The 25,968-nt window shown below is 44.9% G+C and overlaps 1 protein-coding gene across 1 annotated transcript in view; it reads right to left on the bottom strand.

The window, feature by feature from the left end:
• Nucleotides 1-2,454: 2,454 nt before the first annotated feature.
• The window catches only part of canx (calnexin), a 33,943-nt gene continuing 10,429 nt past the window's right edge, over nucleotides 2,455-25,968 (bottom strand). Inside the window, exons 4-15 of the mRNA XM_078411665.1 lie at nucleotides 24,751-24,809; nucleotides 23,277-23,418; nucleotides 21,972-22,053; nucleotides 19,770-19,962; nucleotides 17,901-18,090; nucleotides 15,998-16,111; nucleotides 14,630-14,786; nucleotides 13,222-13,437; nucleotides 10,192-10,311; nucleotides 9,532-9,655; nucleotides 6,093-6,244; nucleotides 2,455-5,689 (exon numbers count right to left, since the gene is read on the bottom strand). Of these exons, the coding sequence (XP_078267791.1) occupies nucleotides 5,651-5,689; nucleotides 6,093-6,244; nucleotides 9,532-9,655; nucleotides 10,192-10,311; nucleotides 13,222-13,437; nucleotides 14,630-14,786; nucleotides 15,998-16,111; nucleotides 17,901-18,090; nucleotides 19,770-19,962; nucleotides 21,972-22,053; nucleotides 23,277-23,418; nucleotides 24,751-24,809 (1,588 nt within the window). The 3' untranslated portion in view covers nucleotides 2,455-5,650. The remainder of the gene's footprint in view (nucleotides 5,690-6,092; nucleotides 6,245-9,531; nucleotides 9,656-10,191; nucleotides 10,312-13,221; nucleotides 13,438-14,629; nucleotides 14,787-15,997; nucleotides 16,112-17,900; nucleotides 18,091-19,769; nucleotides 19,963-21,971; nucleotides 22,054-23,276; nucleotides 23,419-24,750; nucleotides 24,810-25,968) is intronic.

Raw genomic sequence — 25,968 nt, 5'->3', positions numbered from 1 at the left:
AGAGTGAACCATTTAACTCCGCCGTCCCTGGCTGCTCTCTCTATCGCCACCCATCTTCAGACCGAAAGGGGAGGTGGAGGGAGGCATGGGGAGGCACAAAGGACAAATGAAAGATATGAAAAACAAACAAATCAGGGATGATCAGAAAAAGGTGGAGCCCACAATGGTCCATTGTTGGCTGCGGAAGAGGTGATAACGAGGGGGAAATTAAGCAGGACTGTGAAGCTAGTAGCACGACTAGGATGGAGAGGCACTTGGAGAGAGGAAATGCAAGGGTTACTTAACATTAGAGATCGCTGGGTTGTTAGCTGCCCAAGCGAAATAAGAGTTGTTACTCCAATTTGCGTGTGGGAGGTAGCCCTGTCCCCACATCTTGGATTCCTCCAATATCCAGAATTTTGAAAGGACATAGCGTTGGAGTGACTCACAGGTCAGGCAACATTTCTGGAAATGGTGCTTGAGCTGCTGAGTTACTCCAGCACGTTGTTCTTTTGTATATAAACCAGCACCCGCGGTTACTCGTTTCTACATCCAGAATTCTGACTCAGTCTGAAGTGTCCCGACCTGAAACGTCGCCTCTTCACGTTTTCCAGGGATGCTGTCTGCTGAGTTACTCTGGCAGGCTGTATTTTTTCCTCAATTCTCCCAAAACCTTCCATGGAAGAAAACCCTTAACTATTCACTACCCTCTGTGCAACGGTTTCCTTCCACATTTCAAAGACAGCCATTTGGATAGATATATGGATAGGAAGGGTTTAGAGGTCGATGGGCAAATGGATCTAGCTACTGCGGTTGGCACATGGGCTGAAGGGACAGCTTCTGACCTGTAATTTTCTACATTCTGCTCTCAGGGGTCAGTAAACAAGAGGTGGCTAATATTTTAAACAATTCATACACACTATGAACAACTTACAGAAGCCAATTAACCTACATGTGTCATGTGGAATTGTGGGAAGAGAGAAAAAGTAAGGACTCACTGAGGAAGAAATCCCTTCAAAATGTCGAACGGGATATCGGGTGGCCGAATCTTATTTAAGATGAAGATTGACACCAGACTAGGAACTGTTTTGGTTGTACTGGGGATTTCATGCTTTTTTTTGCACTAATTTTGAGATTTATTTTAAATTTAGTGAATTTTCTTTTGTTTAAGATTTATGTTTACAGGCCTGTTATGCGGCTGTAAGAAAGAATTTAACTTTTCTGTTTTTGGTTTAGTTTAGAGATATAACGCAGAGGTTCTTGGACCACGAGGTCTGCGCCGACCAGCAATCACCCCATACACTATCCTACACACTAGAGACAATTTAGTTATTTTTTAAACTGAAGCCAATTCACCTGCATATCTTTGGAATGTGGGAGGAAACCAGATCACCAGAAGAAAACCCACAAGGTCACAGGGAGAACGTACACACACTGCACAGGAAGCACCCGAGGTCAGGATTGATATATGAAGGGGCTGCTCCTCAAGTTTTGGCTGCACTTTAGCCCCATGCTCATGATCTTTGGTCACCTGGTACAGAGGGGGAAGTGTCAGGAGGGAGGGGGTCTACCTGCCGGTTTGCTCCTGGGCTTGGCCAAGATGGCCATTCGCAGGTCCAGGCAGCGGGTTGGAATGGTCACACCAGTCGGCTGCTTGCCCCTCTTCCAGGTCTACGTCCGTGCCCGCGTGTCCCTGGAGAGGGAACAGGCGGTGTCCACGGGGACTCTGGAGGCTTTCCGTGAACGCTGGTCGCCGCAGGTCAAATATATTGTTGATAAAGTTGGCAATATTTTAATTTTATAACTGTTTGTAAACTACCAATATAGGCAGTCTTTGATCGTGTTACTACTCTGTATTTTTGTTTGTTTTGAATAAAAGCATTTTGTATTTAAAAAAGGTCAAGATCGACCCAGGGTCTCTGGCACTGTGAGGTAGCAACTCTACCATTGTGCTGCTCCATCATTAATTATTATATGATAAAAACACTCCAGCCTCGAGATGGCAAACATCTCCAGCAGAGCAGCAGATTTTGAGGAGCAAGTTAAAGAGGAGAAAATGGAGGCCGCAGATCAGACAGGAACAGAATTAGACGGGATCATCCTAAAAATATGTATGAGGGAACAAATTGATAAGCTGCAACAGGTACAGCTATGTCTTAGATGGAAAAATAACTGAATATAGAAGAGGACAGCACAAGAACAAGCCCTTCGCCCCACTATATCTGTGCCGGACCTGATGCCAAGACCAATACTTATCTGCCTGCACAGGATCCATGTCCCTCCATGTCCATGTACCTATCTAAAAATCTTTTAAATGGCACTATAGTATCTGCCTCCACCACTAATCCTGGCAGCGCATTCCAGACACCCACCAGTGAATTTTTTTTTAAACTTGCCCTGCACATCTCCGTTGAACTTTGCTCCTCTCACCTTACATCATGTTTAGAAGTACAAAAGGCAAACAAAAACCATATGTTTAATTATGCATGCCAGCACAATGAAGAGGCCAGACATGTTTTAATTAATATTTTGTTTAGTTGCAGGAATCAATTTTAATCACATGATCTTGAACTTCATTCCTGTAAGGAGATGTTCTCAAACATAATTTAACCTGGGATACAAACTAGGTCAATTTTATCTAATACCAATCTCTATACATAATCAGCACTTGTAAAACTTATAAAATATTTTTGTAAAGGGTCATTATGTGCTACTGTTACACCATCCTGGGATTAATGTGTCTACACTTCTCAATCAAGTTATCCATTGGTGGTGGAAACACTTCAAACTAGGTGATAAAAGTATAGACATATACATTTCTTTAAAAAAGGTGAACATTAAACCTTAAATGTTGAAAAGGAAATATTATTCTGCAATTTGAAAGAAATCAGTGAACTATTTTTGCAGACTCAAGGTTAAATTTGCATTAATCTTCCATTGGATAGTCAGACTTGCCTTGGTGTAATATTTGCTGAACTTGTATCGCTGATCAAGGTTTCACATGGTCACAGTCTGTTACTCCTGCTCAGTATTAATCAAGGTTTCACTGTATTTAACCTAGTGCTGTTCATAATAAAACCTTGGTGTCGTTAAGTTTATGATGGTATCTCTTGGGTATATTAATTGAAAATATGACCACGTTGCTATAACCATCGTAGTTCTAATGATCACAGGCAGACATGGACACAAATTGCTGGAGTAACTCAGCGGGTCAGGCAACATCTCTGGAGAACATGGATGGGCAATGTTTTGGGTCATGAATGAAGGGTCCCGACCCGAAACATTGCCTATCCATATTCCCCTAGAGAAGCTGCCTGATCCGCTCTGTTACTCCAGCACTTTGGGCCTTTTTCTGTAAACCAGAATCTGCGGTTCTTTGTTTCTACACAGACAGACATGCTTGGTATTATCAACTATGTTATTAAGGAAACAAAGCCAGGGTTTCCTCTTTTAGAAGATCAGCTGCTTCTAAAAGCCTCATACCAGGAGAGAAAATATATCACCATGCAGCTCATTGGAATCTCTTAAACACCAACGTAGATATTCAGCTAAAGGGAGGAATCATGACATGATCTCATAGGGAATGCCATGATTTATGTTCCAGCCTTTCCTTGAGGACATTGAGCAGCTTAAACAGACTCTTATTGTGAGCACAGGTTGACTGTCAAGGTCACAATAGCCATATCTCCTGCACAAAACTACCGGTGATACAGTAACCTCGGTACATCAATCAGATTAAAACAAATCTATTACATGCAATTACAGTTCAGCAAGATAAGTCTCCAAATTCCAATCAAAAACCAAATCTTAAATATTTCTGGAGCTCAGCAGGGCTGGAGAGGTGAGCTGGGGTTGGAATATGGATGGTGGTTAATAGAGTTAGATCCCTTCATAGAAACTTCTTCAAATCAGTGGCAGCAGCAACAACAAAAAAAAATTGGACAATTCAGTGCAGTAGAACATGGCTAATAGGAAATGATTTTGAACAAAGCCCACGCTGCCCTTCAATAACTTAGCTGTTCCAACATGAGGGAACGGGGTTTGGAATAGAAGTCTATAAATGCATCAATCACGAGCACTTCCTCACCCAAATTAATCTTGTACGTCCAACATCTCACAGCTTGCTCACCATTTCATGTGCCAGAAAATTAGCGAATTGGGAATTTCACTCAGGAGTGAGGGGGAATGTTGCAATCTGCATCAATTTCACCCTTCCTCCTCTCACACATTGAAGCATTTTACCAGTGCATCTCGGACACATTCTCCCAACAGCATGACAGAAAGACCATTAATAATACATGGCAAAAACAGTGACACCAAAGAGCAGTATTAAAAAGCGTAGCTACTCTAATTAGGGAAGAAAAGAAACAGGTAGAGTGGCTCAGGTGGGTTTGTGGCAATGGGAAAGTTGTTGGGAGCCAGGGAATTGTAAAACAAAAACTCGACACAACACAATCATGCTTTACCAACTAGTATGGGTCATTTTCCCGTTACATTAAATGATTTAATTGGAGATTTGTTTCTTTTGACCTGGTGAGTGGTATGTAATGGTGTGATATTGCATATAAAGACAAAACTACGTGGTACAGGTCCATCCCCCCCCCCCCCCCCCCCCTCCCACCCGGGCCGTGACCTCTGTTGGTCTGGCAAAATGGATAATCCAGAAAGGCCCTGGAACCAAGGTTGCCGGAAAATTGGTGGTGGACGTGTACAATGAAAACATATTGTACACGCATATACTTGCATTGTAGCATTAATACTGTTTGCCGCACATCCATTCAATGCTCTCCTGTGTCAGTGTTCAAATTCTTTAACTCTCCCACCCTATCCCTTCTCACCTTGCATACAGATCATCAAGGGTTGAAAAACTCAACAACTCTTGTGGAGAAATGGGGGGGGGGGGGGGGGACGGGACAGGAGGAGAGGGTGGAGCCAAATGAAAGCAGGACAACAACAGCACTGGGGAAATGCAGGTTCTCCACCCATCCCCCTCAGGGAGCTGATGACAAGGCAGCATGGGCCAGTGAAGCCTCTACTCCATGTGCCCCAACGGGGATGCAACAGGAATAAGTTCAAGACAAATTAGGATGTGTAAGGGAAATGGATTCCATCCGCAATAGTCTGCACATTCCGCCAATCCCAGGGATCTCTCTCAGGGCATACGACTAGGAAATGTTTGCATTGGAATTAACAGGATTTCATGCATGAGGACATTTTTTGGGGGGAGGAAAAGCAACATAACCCGTAGTTCAAGCTTATGCCATTACATCAAATCCCATCACCCCCTCACCCCATCCCTTGGGTTGACTTTCTGCACCAGATCCATGCCTTCAGTGGGCATTTCTAAAACTTAGCAAGCGTGAAATCTAACTGAAGATTTCCAGGAACTAATTGAACGAATGTATCAGTTTTAAGACTGCAAATAAGCAAGAATTTGTTTCTACAGTCATGAATACACAAAGCAGATTTCAATTCAGACGGCAGTCCTTGCTGAAACACATACAATAACCGGGTCTACCTAGTGTTTGGTCAGTATGGTATAGGGCTTTTATTTACTGTTGCACGCAGTGGGTCTCATGAAATCCTGTAAAAAGTTCAGCTCAAGTCCCAGAAATGATGGTCTTGCCTTTGAAGTCCCAAGTCATGTCCAAACGATGCAAGACACAACATCTCAATCATTCTGTGGCTCTAGATTGGCACTGTCCGCTTTCTGTAAAACAGAACAAGGAATATAACACAGTAAAAACCATGAATACGATACATTCAGGCACATCTCCAGATTCAGGGACAGTTTCTTCCCAGCTGTTATCAGGCAACTCATCCATTCTATCACCAATTTGAGAGCGACCCTGACCTCCCATCGACCTCATTGGAGACCCTCGGACATTACCTTTCACTAAACGTTATTCCCTTTATTCTGTATCTGTACAAGGTGGAGGGCTTGATTGAATCATTTATAGTCTTTCTGCTGACTGGTTAGCACGCAACAAAAACCCTTACACCGTACCTCAGTACGTGATAATAAACTAACCAAACTACATGCGACAATAATATACCAAATCTCACAAGAATCCCCTCTCTACTTCCCCGCAACACATCCTTCCGTGACTTACTTCAACAGTTTGCTCAGCACTTGGCTTCTCCCTCGTCACTTTCTCCTCCTCCTCCTCCTCCTCCTCCTCCTCATCATCATCCTCCTCCTCCTCCTCTTCCTGGCTCGCATTTCCCGGAGCTTCCTCCTTATCACTCTTCTGCTTTTCTTCAGCTGAAAAATGGAAACAAGTTCATTAATGAAGACTGACAGTTGCACATCAGCAGCAGATGAGAAGAGGGTACGTTGGGTGAAATCCACACACTACCAATGAAGCGCTTCAGATCCCTTGAATCAACATTTATTTTAATAAATTCAGATCATATCCATGCCACCCTCTATTACCCAACTACAAGATACTTCCGTTGTCTTGTTTAGTTTAGAGATACAGCACTAAAACAGGCCCTTCGGCCCACTGAGTCCACGTCAACCAGCGATCACCCCGTACATCAACTCTTTCCTACACATTATGGACAATTTACAATTTTTACTCAAGCCAATTAACCTACAAACCTGCAAGTCTTTGGTATTTGGGGGGCACCCGGAAAAACCCACGTGGTCACAGGGAGAACGTACAAACTCAGTACAGACAGCACCCAGAGTAAGGATCAAACCTGCGACACTGGTGCTATGAGGCAGCAGGTCTACTCTTCAAACTGCTTCTCCCAATGGAAAACCCCATAGAAAAGGCTGCATCTAGACAAGGAACTGCAGATGCTGTAAACTTGAGACAAAAAAGACAATGTGCTGGAGGAATTCAGTGGTTCAGGTAGCATCTGAGGAGGGAAAAGGTCAGATGGCGTTTCAGGTCAGTCTGAAGATACAATCAGTCTGAGGGGTCCCAACCCGAAATCCTGCCTGTCCATTCCCTCCACAGATACTGTCTTATCATCCAGTTAATCCAGCATTTTGGGTCCTGTCCAAAATACTTCTTGGCTATTTGGGTCCTTCCAGAATTGTCACTGCTGCAGCTCTGGAAACCCGTACTACGCTGGCACTTTATCCCACGAGTGTGGAGAAGATTTACGAGGATGTTGCCAAGTCAAGTCAAGTCAAATTTATTTGTCACATACACATACACGATGTGCAGTGAAATGAAAGTGGCAATGCCTGCAGATTGTGCACAAAAAAGAATTACAGTTACAGCATATAAATAAAGTTAATAAGTTACTATAGTGTAGACAAAAATTTAGTCTCTGGGGTTATAAAAGTTGACAGTCCTGATGGCCTGTGGGAAGAAACTCCGTCTCATCCTCTCCGTTTTTACAGCGTGACAGCGGAGGCGTTTGCCTGATCGTAGCATCTGGAACAGTCTGTTACTGGGGTGGTAGGGGTCCCTCATGATCTTGCTTTCTCTGGATCTGCACCTCCTGATGTATAGGTCCTGCAGGGGGACGAGTGTAGTTCCCATGGTGCATTCTGCCGAACGCACTACTCTCTGCAGGGCCATCCTGTCCTGGGCAGAGCTGTTCCCAAACCAGACTGTAATGTTGCCGGACAGGATGCTCTCTACAGCCCCAGAGTAGAAGCAATGAAGGATCCTCAGAGACACTCTGAATTTCCACAGTTGTCTAAGGTGGTAAAGGCGCTGCTTTGCCTTACCCACCAGTGCGGCGATGTGCGTTGCCCACGTCAGATCCTCTGTGATGCGGACTCCCAAGTATTTAAAACTGCTCACCCTATCCACAGTAGACCCATTTATCTCGAGTGGCGTGTACGTCCTTGGATGTTTAGCCCTTCTGAAGTCCACAATCAGTTCCTTCGTTTTAGTGACATTCAAGAGGAGGCTATTGTCCTGACACCAGAGTGCCAGATCAGCCACCATCTCCCGGTAGGCCTTCTCATCGTTGTTGGAGATCCGGCCCACCACCACAGTGTCATCAGCAAACTTGATGATGGAGTTTGAGCTGAACCTGGCCCCACAGTCATGTGTGTACAGGGAGTACAGTAGGGGGCTAAGGACGCAGCCCTGGGGGGATCCTATGTTCAGGGTGAGGGAGCTGGATGTGTGTTCCCCCATCCTGACTACTTGGGGCCTGGCGGTGAGAAAGTCCAGGACCCAGGCACACAGAAGGGTGCTAAGCCCCAGTTCCAGCAGCTTCTCAACCAGTCTGCTGGGGACTATTGTGTTGAATGCTGAACTAAAGTCAATGAACAGCATCCTCACATAGCCCCCCTGGTTGTCCAGATGAGAGAGAGCGGTGTGCAGAACCTGGGAGACCGCATCATCCGTGGACCTGTTCGGACGGTATGCGAACTATAGTGGGTCCATGTTGCGAGGAAGGAGGGCACAGATATGCTTCTTGACTAGCCTCTCAAAGCATTTCATGACAACCGAGGTGAGGGCCACCGGTCGGTAGTCATTTAAACACGCTGGAGAGGCATTCTTTGGCACTGGTACAATGATGGATCTTTTGAAGCATGCAGGGACCACGGACTTGGCCAAGGAGAGGTTGAATATTGTGGTGAGCACTGGAGCAAGCTGAGTAGCACAAGACTTTAGCACTCGCCCAGATATACCATCTGGGCCTTCAGCTTTCCTCGTGTTCACACGCGTCAGAGCCCACCTCACCTCATGCAAGGGAGAGTTTGGGCAGGCTAGGAATTTATCCTTTGGAGCGCAAGAGGCTGATGGATGATCTTATAGAGGTGTATAAAATCATGAGTGGGGATAGGGTGAATTCACAGAGTATCAAGGGTTGGGGTATCAAGAACCATAGGTTTAAGGTGAGTGGGGGGGTAAAGATTTAATAGGAATCTGAGGGGCAACATTTGCACACACAGGGTGCTGGGTATATGGAAAGGGCTGCCAGAGTAGGTAGTTGAGGCAGGTACAACATTTAAAAGTTGTTTGGATAAGTTGTTAATGAGTATTTGGACAGGTACATGGATAGGAAAGGTTTAGAGCAGCGTTTCTCAACCGGGTTTCCCAGGAACCTCAGGGATCCGCGAGAGGTCGCTAGGGGTTCCGAGAGAAATAGTGATAAATAGGCTAATCATATGTAAATGCATTTGAGTCATTTGTGTTTTGCACTGTCAATAAACTTGAGAAAAACGCAAGTTATTTTTTGCTTAAACCAGTTATAAAATATACAAAATATATTATGTTTGCCTTATGAACAGTTTATGACAGAGAAAGAAAGAGATTAATAGATACATAATAATATTTTTTATGTAGGGGTTCCCCGAGACATGAAAATTATGTCACGGGTTCCGCAAGAGTAAAAAAGGTTGAGAAACGCTAGTTTAGAGGGATATGGGGCAACATGGGCAGGTGGGACGAGTGCAGATAAAGTATCTTGGTCAACATTGCCAAGTTAGGCCGAAGGGCCTGTGTCCGTGCTGTATGATTTGATTACTTTTAAAATGTAGGTTGTGCGGTAAATAGTGTCATTGCAGCACTCAGGATGACCACTCCCCACCCTCGGTTCTCCTTCCAAAAATAACCGGAGGTAACTTACTCATCTTCTCATCATCAGCCTCATTTTTCTCTTCCTCCTTCGGCTCTTCCTTCTCCTCTCCCTCCTCATCCTTCACATCAGGTTGCGGCGCATCCGTCTTTTTGTACTCTGCCGCAGCGTCTTTCTGTGTGGACACAATTAACTTTAGTTTATAGGGCTTGTTTCCATGCTCTTCAACCCACTGAATTCACACCGACCATCGATCACCCATTCACGCTAGTTCTATGTTATCCTGCTTTCTCATCCACTCACTACACAAGAGGGAGGCAATTTACAGAGGCCAATTAACCGACAAACCCACACGTCTGTGGGAGGAAACCAGAGCACCCGGAGGGAACCCACACGGTCACAGGGAGAACATGCAAACTCCAGACAAACACAGACAGCACCAGAGGTCAGGATCGAACCACGGTCTCCAGCACTGTAAGACAGAAATTCTACTGGCGCATCCACTGTTCTCCAATTAATATTCACATCTGGATCATGATCAAGTATTGAGGAAAAGGGACAAGTTACCCTTGAACAGTCTGTTTTGGCCAACCCTGAATAGCTTCAGCTGACTACCCCGGTACAAGAGTGGTGAGCATTTTCCACAGCTCACAAGCCAACCGATGTCCCATTGTCCCCACCCAGTGTGTGCGTGTGGGGAGTGTCTCCTACCTTTCCAGTGCAGCAGAACACAATGACCAGGAAGACGGGCAGAGCAATGATCAGGATGTAGACAACCCAGAGCCATGGGCGCTCCTCAGCTGCTGACATCAGCTGTCCAACCACCCCCGACTAGAAACAAGTCAAGACATTATTATTGTCATATGTCCCAGATAGAACAATGAAATTCTTAGTTGCAGCAGCACAACAGAATATGTAAACATAATACTCTGAAAACAATATAATAAACGAGAAAAAAGTTAAGTGTGTGTCCATATATTTAGTAGTAGTACGGGTAGAAGTACGAGGAAGGAAGGACAAAGCAGGTTATACATGAATACAGGTGGGGGGGGGGGGGTGATAGACAGATGGTTGGACAAAGGACAGAGAGGAAAAGACAGAAGGTGTGAGATAAAAGGATTGAAGACTTGCAAATTGTGAAGCCAGAGGAAGGAATGTGGGGGGAGGGGGAGAAATAGGTGCGCGTTCAGGTGGGACACAGACAGCACCCAGGGTAGGATTTAGGCAATTGATGTTGAAATGCCCTTCATAGATGTTACTTGATATCCAGAAATCATTTTCTTAGATTGGATTAGGGTCAAATTTCTATCAATGAGTTTATGGTAAATAGGGACAAAGGGGTGGAGAGAGGAAGCTTAAAAGGTCAATTTAGAAGAGAGCAAGAAAAAAACTGCAGATGCTGGCTTACAAAACAAGACACTAAAAGATGGAGTAACTCAGCGGGTCAGGCAGTATCTCTGGTGAACGTGCCATTTCGGGTCTGGACCCTTCTTCAGTATCAGAAGAACGGTGGTTAAAGCAACTTGCAAAAATGATTTGCTCATAAAAAACAGGGCACTACACTTTGATCAGAGATAGGGAGAGGGAGAAATGGGTTTAAGATACAAGCAAAATGAATGTTCAAAGATAAACATGTTGAAACCAGAGCATTAAAAGAAAGTGTTGTCAGCAGCATTTATTAAATCTGACACACGAGGACAGTCAGACGTTTGCTTTGCTGTTCAAAGGTACCAGACCTTATTAATCTGCTCAAAGGTAGACACAAAATGCTGGAGTAACTCAGCGGGACAGGCAGCATCTCTGGGGAGAAGGTCGTGGAGTGGGCAGGACAGAAAGAGATGCAACACACCTGTCCCTTAACCTCCCCCCTTGACTCCATCAAAGGACCCCGATAGTGTTTCCAGGTGAGGCAGAGGTTCACGCACCTCCTCCAACCTCATCTCCATTGTCAGAGTGAGGCCCAGTGCAAATTGGAGGAAAAGCACCTCGTATTTCACTTTTGCATATTACACCCCAGCAGTATGAACATTGACTTCTCTAACTTCAAATAGCCCTTGCTTTCCCCTCTCTCCATCCCCTCTACCTTCCCAGTTCTCCCACCAGTCTTACTGTCTTCGACTACATTCTGTCCCGCCCATTTCCAACATCGGTCTGAGTAAGGGTCTCAACCCGAAACGTCACCCATTCCTTCTCTCCAGAGATGCTGCCTGCCCCGCTGAGTTACTCCAGCAATTTGTGTCTACCTTCAATTTAAACCAGTATCTGCAGTTCTTTCCTACATATCAATCTGTTCAAGTTGTACTAATGCAAAATAAAAACAGGATAACAAAGGCAATGAGTTAAACGTACAACAAAACCTCAAGCTAGTCATAAACAGGATGTCACACCTCAAAGTCACGTGACAGAGAATAATAAACTGCATAGGTAGCATTTAGGAAAATATTTAATTAACAAGGAAGTCTAGTACTTTGATCAGAGTTTAGAGCTGCAGCATGGAAACAGGCCTTTCAGCGGACCTGGTCCACGCCGCCCACCTGTTTACACTAGTTCAATGTTATTCCACCTTTGCATCCATTCCCTACACACCAGAGGCGATTTTAAAGAGGGCAAATTAACCTGTAAACCCACAAGTCTTTGGGATGTGGGAGGAAAACAGAGCACACGTAGGAAAGCCACATTATCACAGGGAGAATGTGTAAGCTCCACAGACAGCACCTGAGGTCAGGATCGAACCCGGGTCTCTGGGACTGTGAGGCAGCAACTCGACCAGCTGTGTCATGCTCAAATTCAAATTGGAAAAACCAATTGTTTTTAGATGATGACTAGTTTGGATCCAGGTGATTTCATAATTCACCTCTGACCTCAAGCATCCATTGTACCAGCTATACACCTTTTCATTGTTACACCAAATTCTTTCATTGAACCAACACCCCCAGGTTTGAAGAAGCATCTGGATCTGAAACAGCACCTATCCGTGTTCTCCAGAAAGGCTATCTGACCCACGAGTTACTCTCGCACTTTGTGTCTTTTTTTTTTTAAACAGCACCTGCAGTTCCTTGTTTCCGCACCCCAAGCACCTCAACAAACCACGTGCAGGATTTCAGAACTTCATTCTTCAAGTCATCACTGTGCAGATAGTGAAATCTTGCCTAGAACACAAAGTGCTGGAGTAACCCGGTGGGTCAGGCGGCATCTCTGGAGAACATGGATAGACGCTGGAGAAGTGTCCCAACCCAAAATGCCGTCTGTCCATTCCCTCTACCGATGCTGCCTGACTGATTAAGTTCCTCCAACACTGTGTGTTTTGCTCAAGATCCCAGCCTCTGCAGTTCTTTGTGACTCAATTTTACTGATCCACTGACACATCTTCTCAAAGTATGCCTACTTTGAATAAGTTCTCCTTCTCTCTCACTGCGCCCCCTCTGTGATTCCCACTGCTACCAGTCCGGAGAAGGGTACCGACCCAAACATCGCCTGTTCATTCTCTCCACAGATGTTGCCTGACCGGCTGAGTTCCCCCAGCACTTTCTGTTCTCCATCACTCCTGTAATGATTCCAGTGCATAGACACAAAGTGCTGGAGTAACTCAGTGGGTAAGGCATCATCTCTGGAGAAAACGGATGGACGCTGTTTTGGATTGGAACCTCTCTTCAGAATGAAAGTGTGGGGGGAGGGGAAAGAGTTGGGGACTGGAAATAGGGAAAACAATTACTGTGCAATTGGTTAAGACGATACCTATACCTCAGCAGTACCCTCCGCAGTTTTTTTCAGCCCCCAGCCGTCATAGGCCCACTGGTCAGCCACTGCCTTGTCGGAGCAGATGATAAAGTTGTCAAAAAAGATGTCAGACGTCATTGACCAGAGCTCCAAGCCAACAGCACTGAATGGGGTCATCTTGAACGGATTCTGATCTTCAAAGTAGTTTGGATTAGGAATCTTCTTTGGTTTCCAGACACCCTGAAAGATAATGAATTATAAATTAACAAGACAAATTCTCAATGTCTCTTTATTTAACAGTGGCACAGCGGTAGAGTTGCTGCCTTACAGCGCCAATGACCTGGGTTTGATCCGGGCTACAGGCGCTGTCTGTGTGGAGTTTGTACGTTCTTCCTGTGACCGCATGGGTTTTCTCTGGGTACTCTGGTTTCTTCCCACATTTCAAAGACGCGCATATTTGTAGGTTATTTGGTTTCGGAAAAATATTGTAAATTGTCCCTAGTGTGTGTAGGATGGTGCTAAAGGGCGAGTGCTGGTTGGCACAGACGCGGTGGGTAAAGGGTCCAATTCCGTGCTGTATCTCTGAAGTCTAAAATCTAAAGCAATAAAATTCACAGCAACGATAGAAAAGATTTACAGACACAAGTGAAGTTAGGTCAGGTGACCAGAAGTCTGGCAAAGATAAATGAGAGGAAAAGACAGATTGGCAAGGATGACACAATGAACTGCAGATGCTCATAACATCCTCCTCACAGCTAACACTGCCACCCAGCTGTGTCATCCGCAAACTTGGAGATGTAACATTGAATTAAATTGTTTATATTGTAAATATCTGGGTTCCCAGCACTGAGCCTTGCAGCACCACACTCGTCACCGCCTGCCATTCTGAAAAGGCCCTTTTAATTTCTTCTCTTTGCTTCCCGTCTGCCAACCAGTTCTCTATCCATGTTAATACCCTACCCCCAATACCATATGCTCTAATTTTGCACACTAAACTCGTGTAGGACCTTGTCAAAGGCTTTTTGAAAGTCCAAATACACATCTACTGACTCCCTTATCCATTCTACTTGTTACATCCTCAAAAAATTCCAGAAGATAAGTTATGCATAATTTCCCCGTCATAAATCCATACCGATTTTGACCGATCCTGTTAATGCTTTCCAAACATTTCAGCAAAAATTGGCCTTTCGGCCCACCGAGTCCACACTGACCATCGATCATCCATTCACATTAGTTCTATGTTATCCCACTTTCTCATCCATTCCCTACACGCTAGGGGCAATTTACAGAGGCAAATTAGCCTACAAACCCACACGTCTTTGTGATGTGGGGAAAACATGCAAACTCCAAAACTAAACTAAGAACCCTTGGGAGAACAAGTAATATTTCACAGCAAAAACCTATTGGAAACTGCCACCCACCACTGCATTACCTGGTAGTCGGGGTTGTCAATCATTGGGGCTTTCCATTTCCCCTTGTAGTCCGGATTATCAATCATCGGCAATTTCCAGGCCCCACACCCGGGAGCAGAGTCGCACTTTGGGTTGGCAACTTGAGGAGCTTCCCATTCGCCATCCATCTCTTCATCCCTGGAGCCAAAGGCAGTAAGAAAAACGGCAAACTCAGCAATGTCTTCCATAAGCAACACAAACATTGAGCCAGCCACTTTGAATGAGGGCTTTCCCATTTTTCTCACCGGTCAAATGGTTGATTTACAATAAAGATGAATTACCCCTGTATATCTCTCATCTCTAAGAGTCTAGAGTCCCATAAATAATATAATTTACAAAACCTCTATAAATAAATAACCAAAGACAGTCCACAAGAAACTGCAGATGTTGGTTAATACAAAAAAGGACAAAGTGCTGGTGTACTTCAGTGGCTAAAGCTGCACCCCTTGAGAACATGGATAAGTGACGTTTCAGGTTGGGACCCTTCTTTAGACTGGTTAGGTGATGTTTAGTTTAGCTTATTATTGTCAAATGTGATAAGTCAGTGATAAGATTGTCACAAAAAGCTGGAGTAACTCAGCGGGACAGGCAGCATCTCTGGAGAGAAGGAATGGGTGACATTTCGGGTCGAGACCCTTCTTCAGACTGGTTAGGGGTAAGGGAAACGAGAGATATAGACGGTGATGTGGAGAGATAAAGAACAATGAATGAAAGATATGCAAAAAGTAACAATGATAAAGGAAATAGGCCTTTGTAAGCTGCTTGTAGGGTGAAAATCAGAAGTTAGTGCCACTTGGGTGGGGGAGGGATGGAGAGAGAGGAAATGCCGAGGCTACCTGAAGTGAGAGAAATCAATATTCATACCACTGGGCTGTAAACTGCCCAAGCAAAATATGAGATGTTCTTCCTCCAATTTGCGTTTAGCCTCACTCTGACAATGGAGGGATAAAATTTTGTTTGCCTGCTATCCAGAAGCTGTTCTTGAACCCGGAGGTTACTGTTTTCAAAGGTACAATAGTGCTTTAATGTAACAGAGTGAAATTATTTGCTTACACACAGCCCAGTAGAGTATTACCATAGCTTAGCACATCCCCAATAAGCATGTGTACAGAAATAGTCCCCTGGGCCTGCCTGCAAGAGGTGCCAGGTTTTGGGGTTTTCAGACTCCTGCACCTTCTTCCCAATTGTAGGAGTGAAATGAGAAGGTGGCCAGGGTAGTGTGGGTCTTTGATAACCACACAAACCAAAACAGCGCAGCACACGAGGCCCATTGCCTTCGTTTGCAGGATACGACGCGGACAGGCGACCACTACGTTATCTGAAGAGCTGGAGCAAAAACCAAAGCCTACCAGTCCTCGGGTTTATCAGCGACAGGATCTGCGATGTACTCGGGCTCATCATTCAGCCAGCCTTCGGGTTTCACCGCACCGTCATCTGGGATCTTGGCAGGAGCATCTTCATCCCTGAACAAGGAACAAGGTCAGAAACTCAACCATGTACAGGAAACCCACACTCACCATGTAAAATCAAGGACCAGTCTCACCCCAGTCACTCCCTCCTCTTCCCTCTCCCATTAGGTAAGGGCAGTTTCTTCCCAGCAGTTATCAGGTAACTGAACCATCTTCTCACCAAACTGGACAGCGGTCCTGAGCTACCATCTACCTCAGTGGAGACCCTTGGACTATCTTTAATCAGACTTTACCTTGCACTAAACGGTATTTATTTTACACTGTATTTGTACACTGTGGATGGTTAGATTGTAATCATGTATAGTCTTTCCGCTGACTGGATAGCACTCATCAAAAAAATTTTTCACTGTACCTTGTTACACATGACAATAACCTAAACCAACATAGAACAGTACAGCACAGCAACAGGCTCTTCGGCCCACAATGTCCATGCCGAACACGATGCCAAGACTAACTCTGATCTGTCTGCACATGATCTGCCTCCACCACCACCCCTGGCAGAGCGTTCCAGGTACCCACTACTCACTCTTCTCCTTTAAACTATGCCCTCTAGTATTTGATTTTTTCACCCTGGGGGAAAAAAAGGCTCTGCCTACCCAATCTATAATTATGCCTCATAATTTTATATGTTTCTATTAGGTCTCTGGCGTTGCAGAGAAAACAATCTGACACTAGAAGTGTAAGAAGAATTGAAGAATGACTTAGGAATAGAAAAAGGGAACCAATGAAGGCAGTGGGTAAATAGGCAAACAGGACTTGAGGGTCGACCATTAGACAGGTGTTGGTCTATGGAATGAGCTGCTGGAGGTGGTAGTTGAGTCAGGTACTATAACATAATTTAAAAGACATTTGAACAGGTACATGGATACCAAAGGTTCAGAGTGATATGGGTCAAATGCGGGCAGGTGGAAGCAGCATAGATGGGGCATCTTGGTCAGCATGGGCGTGTTGGCCTGAAGGCCTGTTTCCGTGCTGCATGGCTCTATGATTCTAAGATGGCATTGGAAACGCGGCGACTCTTCATGTACCGCCACAGAAGAAATAGACTATTCTTACACAACTAGCACTTCACTCTTGTGCTTATGTATAGTATGCTTTTACTAAATTACATGCAAAATAAAGTTTCAATGTATCTAGAAACAAGGAACTGCAGATGCTGGATAATACACAAAGGGACTCAAACTGCTGTGGTAACTCAGCGGTTCAGGCAGCATCTCTGGAGAACATGGATAGGCAATGTTTAAGGTCGGGACCCTTCTGCAGACTGATTGCAGTAGTTGGGGGGAGGGAGCGAGAAAGAAAGGTGGAAGATAGGTGATGTTGAGTTGTCTAAAGAAAAGTCCCTACTGGAACCATCATCTATCCATGTTCTCCAGGGAGTTCATAAGTCACAGGAGCAGAATTAGGCCATTCAGCCCATTGACTGTACTCCACCATTCAATCAATGCTGATCTATCCTTCCCTCTCCAGCCCATTCTTCTGCCTTCTCCTCGTAACCCGACACCCTTGCTTTAAAAATACCCAATGACTTGACCTCCACCGCCATCTGTGGCAATGAATTCCACAGATTCACCACCCTCCGGCGAAAGTAATTCCACCTCATCTCCATTCCAAAGGTACGTCCTTTTATTCTGAAGCTGTGCCCTCTGATCCAAGACTCCCCCACTAGTAGAAACATCCTCTCCACATCCACTATGAAAGACTAGGCCTTTCACTATTTGTTATTCCAGCACTTTACGCCCTTTTAACTGTATCGAGGTAGACATTGATACCAATCACTCACCAGTCATCGGGTTTGACGGCGTCAGGATCAGATATTTTTGATCTCTCGTCCCAGTCTGCCGGTTTCTGATCATCAGGATCTTCGATCTCTTTCGGTGGGTTAATCGGTGGAGTCATATCCTGCAGCAGGTTGCCACTGTTCACCACCGTTTGGTCAATCAGAACCTGAAATGAATTGTCAGGGTTGACCACTACAAGAGGAAAAGAAAGAAATTAATATCAGCTGAACACATTCACAATACATGTCCACCACCGAATTTCCAGACCCTTCCTGGATTATCCAGACCAATGAAGGTCACGGCCTCCAAGGAGTTTAACAGTACTGGAACGGTTGCCTGGGCCGTCAAAGGGCCGAGATACTGGCTCACATGTTGGCCTCAGATGTCGGCTATGGGAACAAATCTGCCAGCTCTGGCCAGCCCGGAGTCCCGCAAGGGGCCGGATCACCAGTTGCCAGATAAATCGGTGGTGGACCTGCACTTCACTTTGTAAATTTATGCAGATACAACAGATTGTCAAAACCTATTCAAATGCCTGATTTTTTGAAAGAGGCAGAATGCAGAGACCCACGCCACCCTGTCATCTCACACTGCTACCATCAGGAAGGTACAGGAGTCTGAAAAACGTGACCTTCAGGTTCGGGAACATCATCTTCCAGACAACTTTTCCAACAGTCTTTTATCCAGGGCATAAGGCAATCAAAAACCAGAGGGCACATGTTTAAAGTGAGAGGGACAAGTTTTAATAAGATCCTGAGGGGCACTTTGTTTCCCTCAGAGCGGTGGGTGCATGGAGTGAGCTGTAATATATATGAGGTAGCTGAGGCAGGTACTGTAACATTTGAAAGATGTGTATGTTGTGCATGTGCAGGAAAAGTTTAGAATGCTATGGACCAAATGCAGGCAAATTGGAATAACTTATAGATGGGGAATCTTGAACAGTATGGACATGTTGGGCCCGTTTCCATCCTGTATAACTATGAGTCTAACCAACAGACTTGGATTAGAGCGGCTCAGTGGTGCAGCAGTAGAGTGTTGCCTTACAGCGCGAGAGACCCGGGTTCGATCCCGACCACCAGTGCTGTCTGTACGGAGTTCTTGCTGTGACTGTGTGGGTTTTCACCGGTTGCTCTGGTTTTCCATTACATTCCAAGTTGTAAAATTGGCTCCACTGTGTGTCTCCAAAGTGTAAAGTCTAAAGACTTTTGAACACTACACTACACAACACTAACCTCAACCATGGCTCAGTTGCACTGACTTTGGGGGTTTTTGCACTAGAATCGGGGTTTTTATTTTTTGTTTATTATCTAATCTATGTGTCTTGTGTTTACAGGCCTGTTATGCTGCTGAATTAAGATGCCCGAGTAGTGAGAGTGTTGCTTGCAGCAGGAGCTTGTTCTTTAGTTTAGCTTTTTGTCATCCTTTTGATGCATGATAACCAGTCAATGGAAGGACTATACATGATTACAATCAAGCTGTCCGCAGTGTACAGATACAGGATAAAGGGAATAACGTTTAGTTCAAGATAAAGTCGAGAAAAGTCCAATTAAAGATAGTCCTAGGGTCTCCAATGTGATGGTTGGGCGATCAAGACTGCACTCTCGTTGGTGAGAGGACGGTTCAGTCGCCAGATAACAGCTGGGAAGAAACTGTCCCTGAATCTGGAGGTGTGTGTTTTCACACTTCGGTATCTCTAGCCTGATGGTTGAGGGGAGAAGAGGGAGTGACCAGGGTGAGACTCGTCCTTGTTTATGCTGGTGGCCTTGCCGAGGCGGTGTGAACTGTAGATGGAGTCAATGGAAGGGAGGTTGGTTTGCGTGATGGCTGCAGACCATTGTGGGAGAGGGGAGAAGAGGGCTTGTAGTGCATACCCAGGGAGTAGAGATGAGTCTTCTTGTCTGTGTAGTAGCTTTTGAGGTCCACATCAGGACGTTTGGCATGCTTCTCCTCAAACTCGCCCGTTTTGAGGTTCCTGTGTCTGACGATGAAGTGGAGTTTGTAATCTTCACCACACTTGTCCGGACCAAACATAATGGTATATGGGGTTTTGTCATAAAACGTCTCCTGAGAAAAGATGACAAACCACATTAGAATCTGTGTGAAGGGTCCCGACTCGAAACGTCACCTAATCCATTTTCTCCAGAGATGCAGCCCGACACGCTGAGTTACTCCAGCAGTTTGTAACAGAGGACTGGGAGAAATTTAGAATTCAACAGAGGACAAAGGGGTTAATTAAGGGGGGGGGGGAGAGGAGAGAGCATGAAAGAAAGCTGACAGGGAATATAAAAACTGACTCTAAAAGCTTCTTTAGATATGTAAAAAGGAAAAGATTAGTGAAGCCAAATGTAGGTCCCTTCCAATCAGAGACAGGTGAATTTATAATGGGAAACAAGGAAATGGCAGAACAGTTAAACGAGTACTTTGGTTATCTTCACTAAGGAAGACACAAACATTCTCCCAGAAATACTAGGAGACCGAGGATCTAGTGGGAGGAACTGAAGGGAATCCGCATTAGTCAGGAAATGGTGTTAGGGACTGAAGGCAGATAAATCCCCAGGGCCTGATAGCCTGCATCCTAGAGTAGTCAAGGGGGTGGCCCTAGAAATCGTGGGTGATCATTTTCCAATGTTCTCTTGACTCTAGATCAGTTCCTGTGGCAGGAGGATAGCCAATGTAACCCCACTTTTTAAGAAAGGGGGAGAGAAAACAGGGAATTAGAGTTAGCCTTACATCAGTAGTGGGGAAGATGCTCGAGTCAATTGTTAAAGATGTTATAGCAGCGCATTTGGAAAGAGTGTTAAAGTCAGCATGGATTTAAGAAGGGGAAATCATGCTTGACTAATCTTCTGGAATTTTTGTGAGGATGTAACAAGTAGAATGGATAAGGGAGAGCCAGTGGATGTGGTGTATCTGGACTTTCAAAAAGCCTTCGCCAAGGTCCCACACAAGAGATTAGTGTGCAAAATTTGAGCACATGGTATTGGGGTAGGGTAAAGGACTTCTTAAAGGATTGGACAGGCTAGATGCAGGAAAAATGTTTCCGATGTTGGGGGAGTCCAGAACCAGGGGTCACAGTTTACGAATAAGGGGTAGGCCATTTAGGACTGAGATGAGGAAAAACTTCTTCACCAAGAGAGTTGTGAATCTGTTGAATTCTATGGCACAGTGGGCAGTGGAAGCCAATTCACTGGATGTTTTCAAGAGTTAGATTTAGTTCAGGGCTAAAGGAATCAGGGGATATGGGGAAAAAGCAGGAACGGGGTACTGATTTTAGATGATCAGTCGTGATCATATTGAATGGCGGTGCTGGCTCGAAGGGCCTTCTCCTGGCACCTATTTTTCTATGTGTCTATCCTTGGTGTAAACCAGCATTTGCAGTTCCTTCCCTACACATTTAGAATCTACGAACCCATTCAACCTACAAGTTCGAAGACGGGGCCCTACCGAGAACCAAGGACCTTGCTTGGGGGTCTGTCGAGAACATAGAGGGACCCAGCAGAGGTAGCAGAGAACAGAGAGGGACCGCCGTGAAATAAGAGGGACCTGGCAGAGGGCCATCTGCGGCCACGTGTGGTGGCAAGCCTGGTTCGCCACTGCGGGAAGACAGGACTGCGCCAAGAACTTTAGAAACTTTGTTGGCACCTGAAACGTGGCGACTGTGTATTGCCTGGGTGAAGTCTGCTGCAAGATGTTATGCAAAAACAAAGAATTTCACTGTACCTAGGTAAATGTGGCAACAACGTATCATTGAAGACAATTGACCTTATGATCGGAGCAGATACCTATTTTTGTATTCTAATCCTCTTGCATGAAAGGCCAATGTACCATTTGCTTCCATCAGACTGTACAATGGTGATTAAGTTCGGAAAAAAAACAAGCAATCAATGCACAATCTCAGAAGGAAGGTCTCGACCAAAAAGTCACCCATTCCTTCTCTCCAGAAATGCTGAGTTACTCCAGCATTTTTGTGTCTATGCGTAATCTAAGAGATTCTTAAGAGTCACAAGTGAAAACAGAATACAAATAAGAGGAATCTTTGCAATTCTCATAAATTGCAAATAAATTTCACTCACCAGAATCATGTCTTTGGTTTTTGACAGTAACTTGATGTATGCTCCACCACATTCAATTCCATTTTGAAAATTCACTTCATACCTGACATTTTTGGAGAAAAGTAAAATTTAGCTCAGCAAAAAAGCATTGAAAAATCTTTTTTATTGTAGCAACGAACAAGCTTCCACCAGCTGCTCTTTATCAAACTGAAATATTGGAAAGTTTAGTTTAGTGATACAGGCCCTTTGGCCCACCGAATTCACGCCGACCAGCGATCAACCTAGTTCTATCCTACACCCTAGGAACAATTTACAGAAGCCAATTAACCTACAAACTAGTGGGTCTTTGAAGTGTAGGAGGAAACTGGAGTACCCGGAGGAAACGCACATAGTCATAGGGAGATCGTACAAACTTTGTTCAGACAGCACCCGCAGACAGGATTGAACCCGGGTCTCTGGAGCAGTGAGGCAGCAACTCTACCGACGAGCTGCACCTCATTAAAACATCATTAAAATAAAACTCACAGGTAATGCCCAACCGCTAGTTGGAGGAAGAGGTAGAGGCGGGTACAATTATGACATTTAACGGATACTGGGACAGGCATGGACAAGAAAAGTTTGGAAGGAACTGGGCCAAATGTGAGCAGCTTTAGGTCAGCAACTTTGGGCAATAGTGGGGCAGTACTAGATTTGCTGCCTCACAACGCCAGAGACCCAGGTTCAATCCTGACCATGGGTGCTGTCTGTTTGGAGTTTACACGTTTTCCCTGTGACCACGTGGGTTTTCGCAGATGCTCAGGTTTCCGCCCCCTTGCCAAATGTGAGGAAGGGAGGGTGAATGCCCCTCACTAAAAGTGTCTAAACGGAAGGTTGAAAAAGAGAAAGTGATAATTTACAAGTTTTCAGGACTGTTTATTTGTACCACACTGCATCTGCACTGGAATCATGAAATTCTTACTCTCATAGTGAAAGTGAAGGGCATGGGTAGAGCGAATATGGAGAGGATGTTTCCACTAGTGTGAGAGTAAAGGACCAGAGGGCACAGACTCAGATTAAAAGAATGTACCTTTAGAAAGATGAGGAATTTAATTAGTCAAAGGTGGTGAATCGGGCATTTTTAAGGTGGAGATTGAGAGATTTTTGATTAGTACGGGTATCAGGGGCTATGGGGATAAGGCAGAAGAATAGGGTTGAGAGAAAAATAGACAGGCCAAGATTGAATGGCAGGGTAGACTTGAGGTGCCAAATTGCCTAATTCTGCTCCTATGACATCTGAACTTACTTGCTGCCCACAAGGCAAGACTTGCACGATAGCGAGATACTTACTGAAGATATAGTGGCTTGTCGTCAAAAATAAACGGGTGGTTCAAAGAAGCTGCGATGGCATGATGCTTCGCACGAGTTTTGAGAACGAGTCCTTTATCCCCCTCAAGTTTAGTATCTTTCATTTCTTCTACTTCCCATTTCCCTGAAAAACAAAACATATCCATTTTATGCATCGATCTTTATAGATATAATTACCTTTTACATAATGTAGAAACAAAAAAACTGCTGGTGTTGGTTAATATACTAAAGGACAAAGTGCTGTGACATACCTTGGCATTGGGTATTTTTAAGGGCAGAGATCGATAGATTCTTGATCAGTAATGGTGTCAGGAGTTATGGGCAGGCAGGAGAATGGGGTTGATAGGGATAGATCGGCCATGATTGAATGGCAAAGTAGGCTCAATAGACCGAATGGTCTACTGTGGCTTGCAGGTACTATCGCAACGTTTAAGAAGCATTTAGACATGTACATAGTTAGGATAGGTTTCGAGGGATATGGGCCAAAAGCAGGCAGGTGGGACTAGTTTAGATGGTCGGCGTGAGCAAGTAGGGCTGAAGGGTCTGTTTCCACACTGTATCACTCTGACATGAACTTGAGAAGAGTTTGAAGAAACGGCCCAACCCCAAATTTCACTCATTCATATTGGCCAGAGATGCTGCCTGGCTCGCTCAGTTACTCTAGCACTGTGCCTTTTTCGGAACCTTTCCCCCCCCCAAATGGAAATGTTAAAGACTAGAGGGCATTGCTGAAGTTGAGAGAGGAGAAGTTTACAGGAAATATGCAGGGAAAGTTTTTTAAAAACACAGATGGTGATGAGCGCCTGAATGTGCTGCCAGGGGTGCACACAGATACGATAGTGGCGTTTAAGCTTATGGATATAGATGGAGGGATAGGCAGAGGAGATTAGTTAGACTTGGCATCATGTTCAGCGTGGACATTTTGGGCCAAATAGTCTGTACGTGCTCCGTACTGTTGTATGCTCTATGTTCAGTTCTGTGTTCCCCCACCTATCATAATCTCTGGGTTTGCGAGACCCTCTGATCTCTTACCCATAACAACATCCAAAGAGGAAACTCACCTCAAACCTCCTTCAGACTTTAGAGATGCAACGTGGAACCAGCTCTTCGGCCAACCGATTCCATGCAGACCAGCGCTCACCCCGTACTAACACTACCCTACACACTAGGGACAATTTACAGAAGCTAAATAACCGACAAACCTGTATGTCTTTGGGATGTGGGAGGAAACCAAAGCACCCGACGAAAACCCATGCGATCACAGGGAGGACGTGCAAAATCTGTACACCCCTGGTCAGGATCTAACCCAGGTCTCTGTCGCTGTGAGGCATCACCTCACACCGCTGTGCCACCCTGTTACCAACTGGTTACCAACCACACAACAAACTCATTCAGAACAAAGTGCATTTCTTTAAATTTGGTGCAGATGTTTAACGTTGAGAGAAAATGATCTCACCATCATATTTTGCAATATCTTCATCAGTGTCTTCTTTTTTGGCTCTGGATCGAACCCAGCTGCAGGGCAAACACATCGGTCAGTTGCGTCAAAAGTAACACCATCTCAAAATTAAACGAGACAACTTTATTCTTCTGCAACATTGAAGACTAAACGGTTACAATCAATCATCAGGATTAAGTGCTCCCCCCACTGCTTGCAAACTGTGTTGGTTAAATCGAGTACAAACTCAAACTTCCACCGTGGGAAAGTGACAGCAAGTTCTACTGAAGGAATTAAAATACGAAATCTACGGCAGATTGAACACTAAAGGAGCGCTAATGTCCACAAGTCTAATTTTTGAAAGCGTCAGTTTTATTTGTGGTAAAAGATCCTGCTATGGAGTCAGAGTCATACAGCATGCATAGATGTACTAATTTTGTGCCACCAACATTTAAAAGACACTTGGATGGGTGAAGAGGGTGGGGGGAAGAGGGAGGGTCATTGACAGATGGGTGGAAAAAGTGACAAAGGCCAGAGGTGAAAAGGAGACAAAAGGTTGTCAGATGAGCAGAGGTGTGAAATGTAAAGCCAGAGGTAGGGAGATGGGTGGAAGGGGACGGGGAAGTGAATGGTGGTGGGATAGTGGGGAATGGGTGCATTTTTTGTTTCTACATTATGGGTCAGGAAAGTGGGGGTGGGATGGGGGAAGAGAAAAAGACAAAAAGTAAAGGGAAGTGGGGGCAGGCAGGTGGGGGGGGGGGAGTCATACCTACAGTCAGGTGGGTATATGGAACGATCTGTCATAGTTGAGGCAGGTACTATAACAGCATTTAAAAGACACAGGTACATGGATAGGATAGATTTAGAGGGATATGGGCCAAACAAGACAAGCGTAGTTAGGACATCTTGGTCGGCATGAACAAGTTAGGCCAAAGGGGCCGTTTCCATGCTGTATGGCTCTATGATTCTAAGATGGCATCGGAAACACGGCAACTTGTGAAGAAATATACTACTCTTACACAACAAACATGCCACTCTTATACTTAAGTATGATTGTGCATGCTTTTATTAAATTACATGCAAAACAAAGTTTGAATGTATTTAGAAACAAGAAACTGCAGATGCTGGATAATACACAAAGGGACACAAACTGCTGGAGCAACTCAGCGGGTCAGGCAGCATCTCTGGAGAACATGAACAGGCGATGTTTTAAGTCGGGACCCTGCTGCAGACTGA

The sequence above is a fragment of the Rhinoraja longicauda genome, chromosome 14, assembly GCF_053455715.1.
Source record: "Rhinoraja longicauda isolate Sanriku21f chromosome 14, sRhiLon1.1, whole genome shotgun sequence".
Classification (NCBI taxonomy): Eukaryota; Metazoa; Chordata; class Chondrichthyes; order Rajiformes; family Arhynchobatidae; genus Rhinoraja; species Rhinoraja longicauda.
This window is presented reverse-complemented; position numbering and strand designations above follow the sequence as displayed.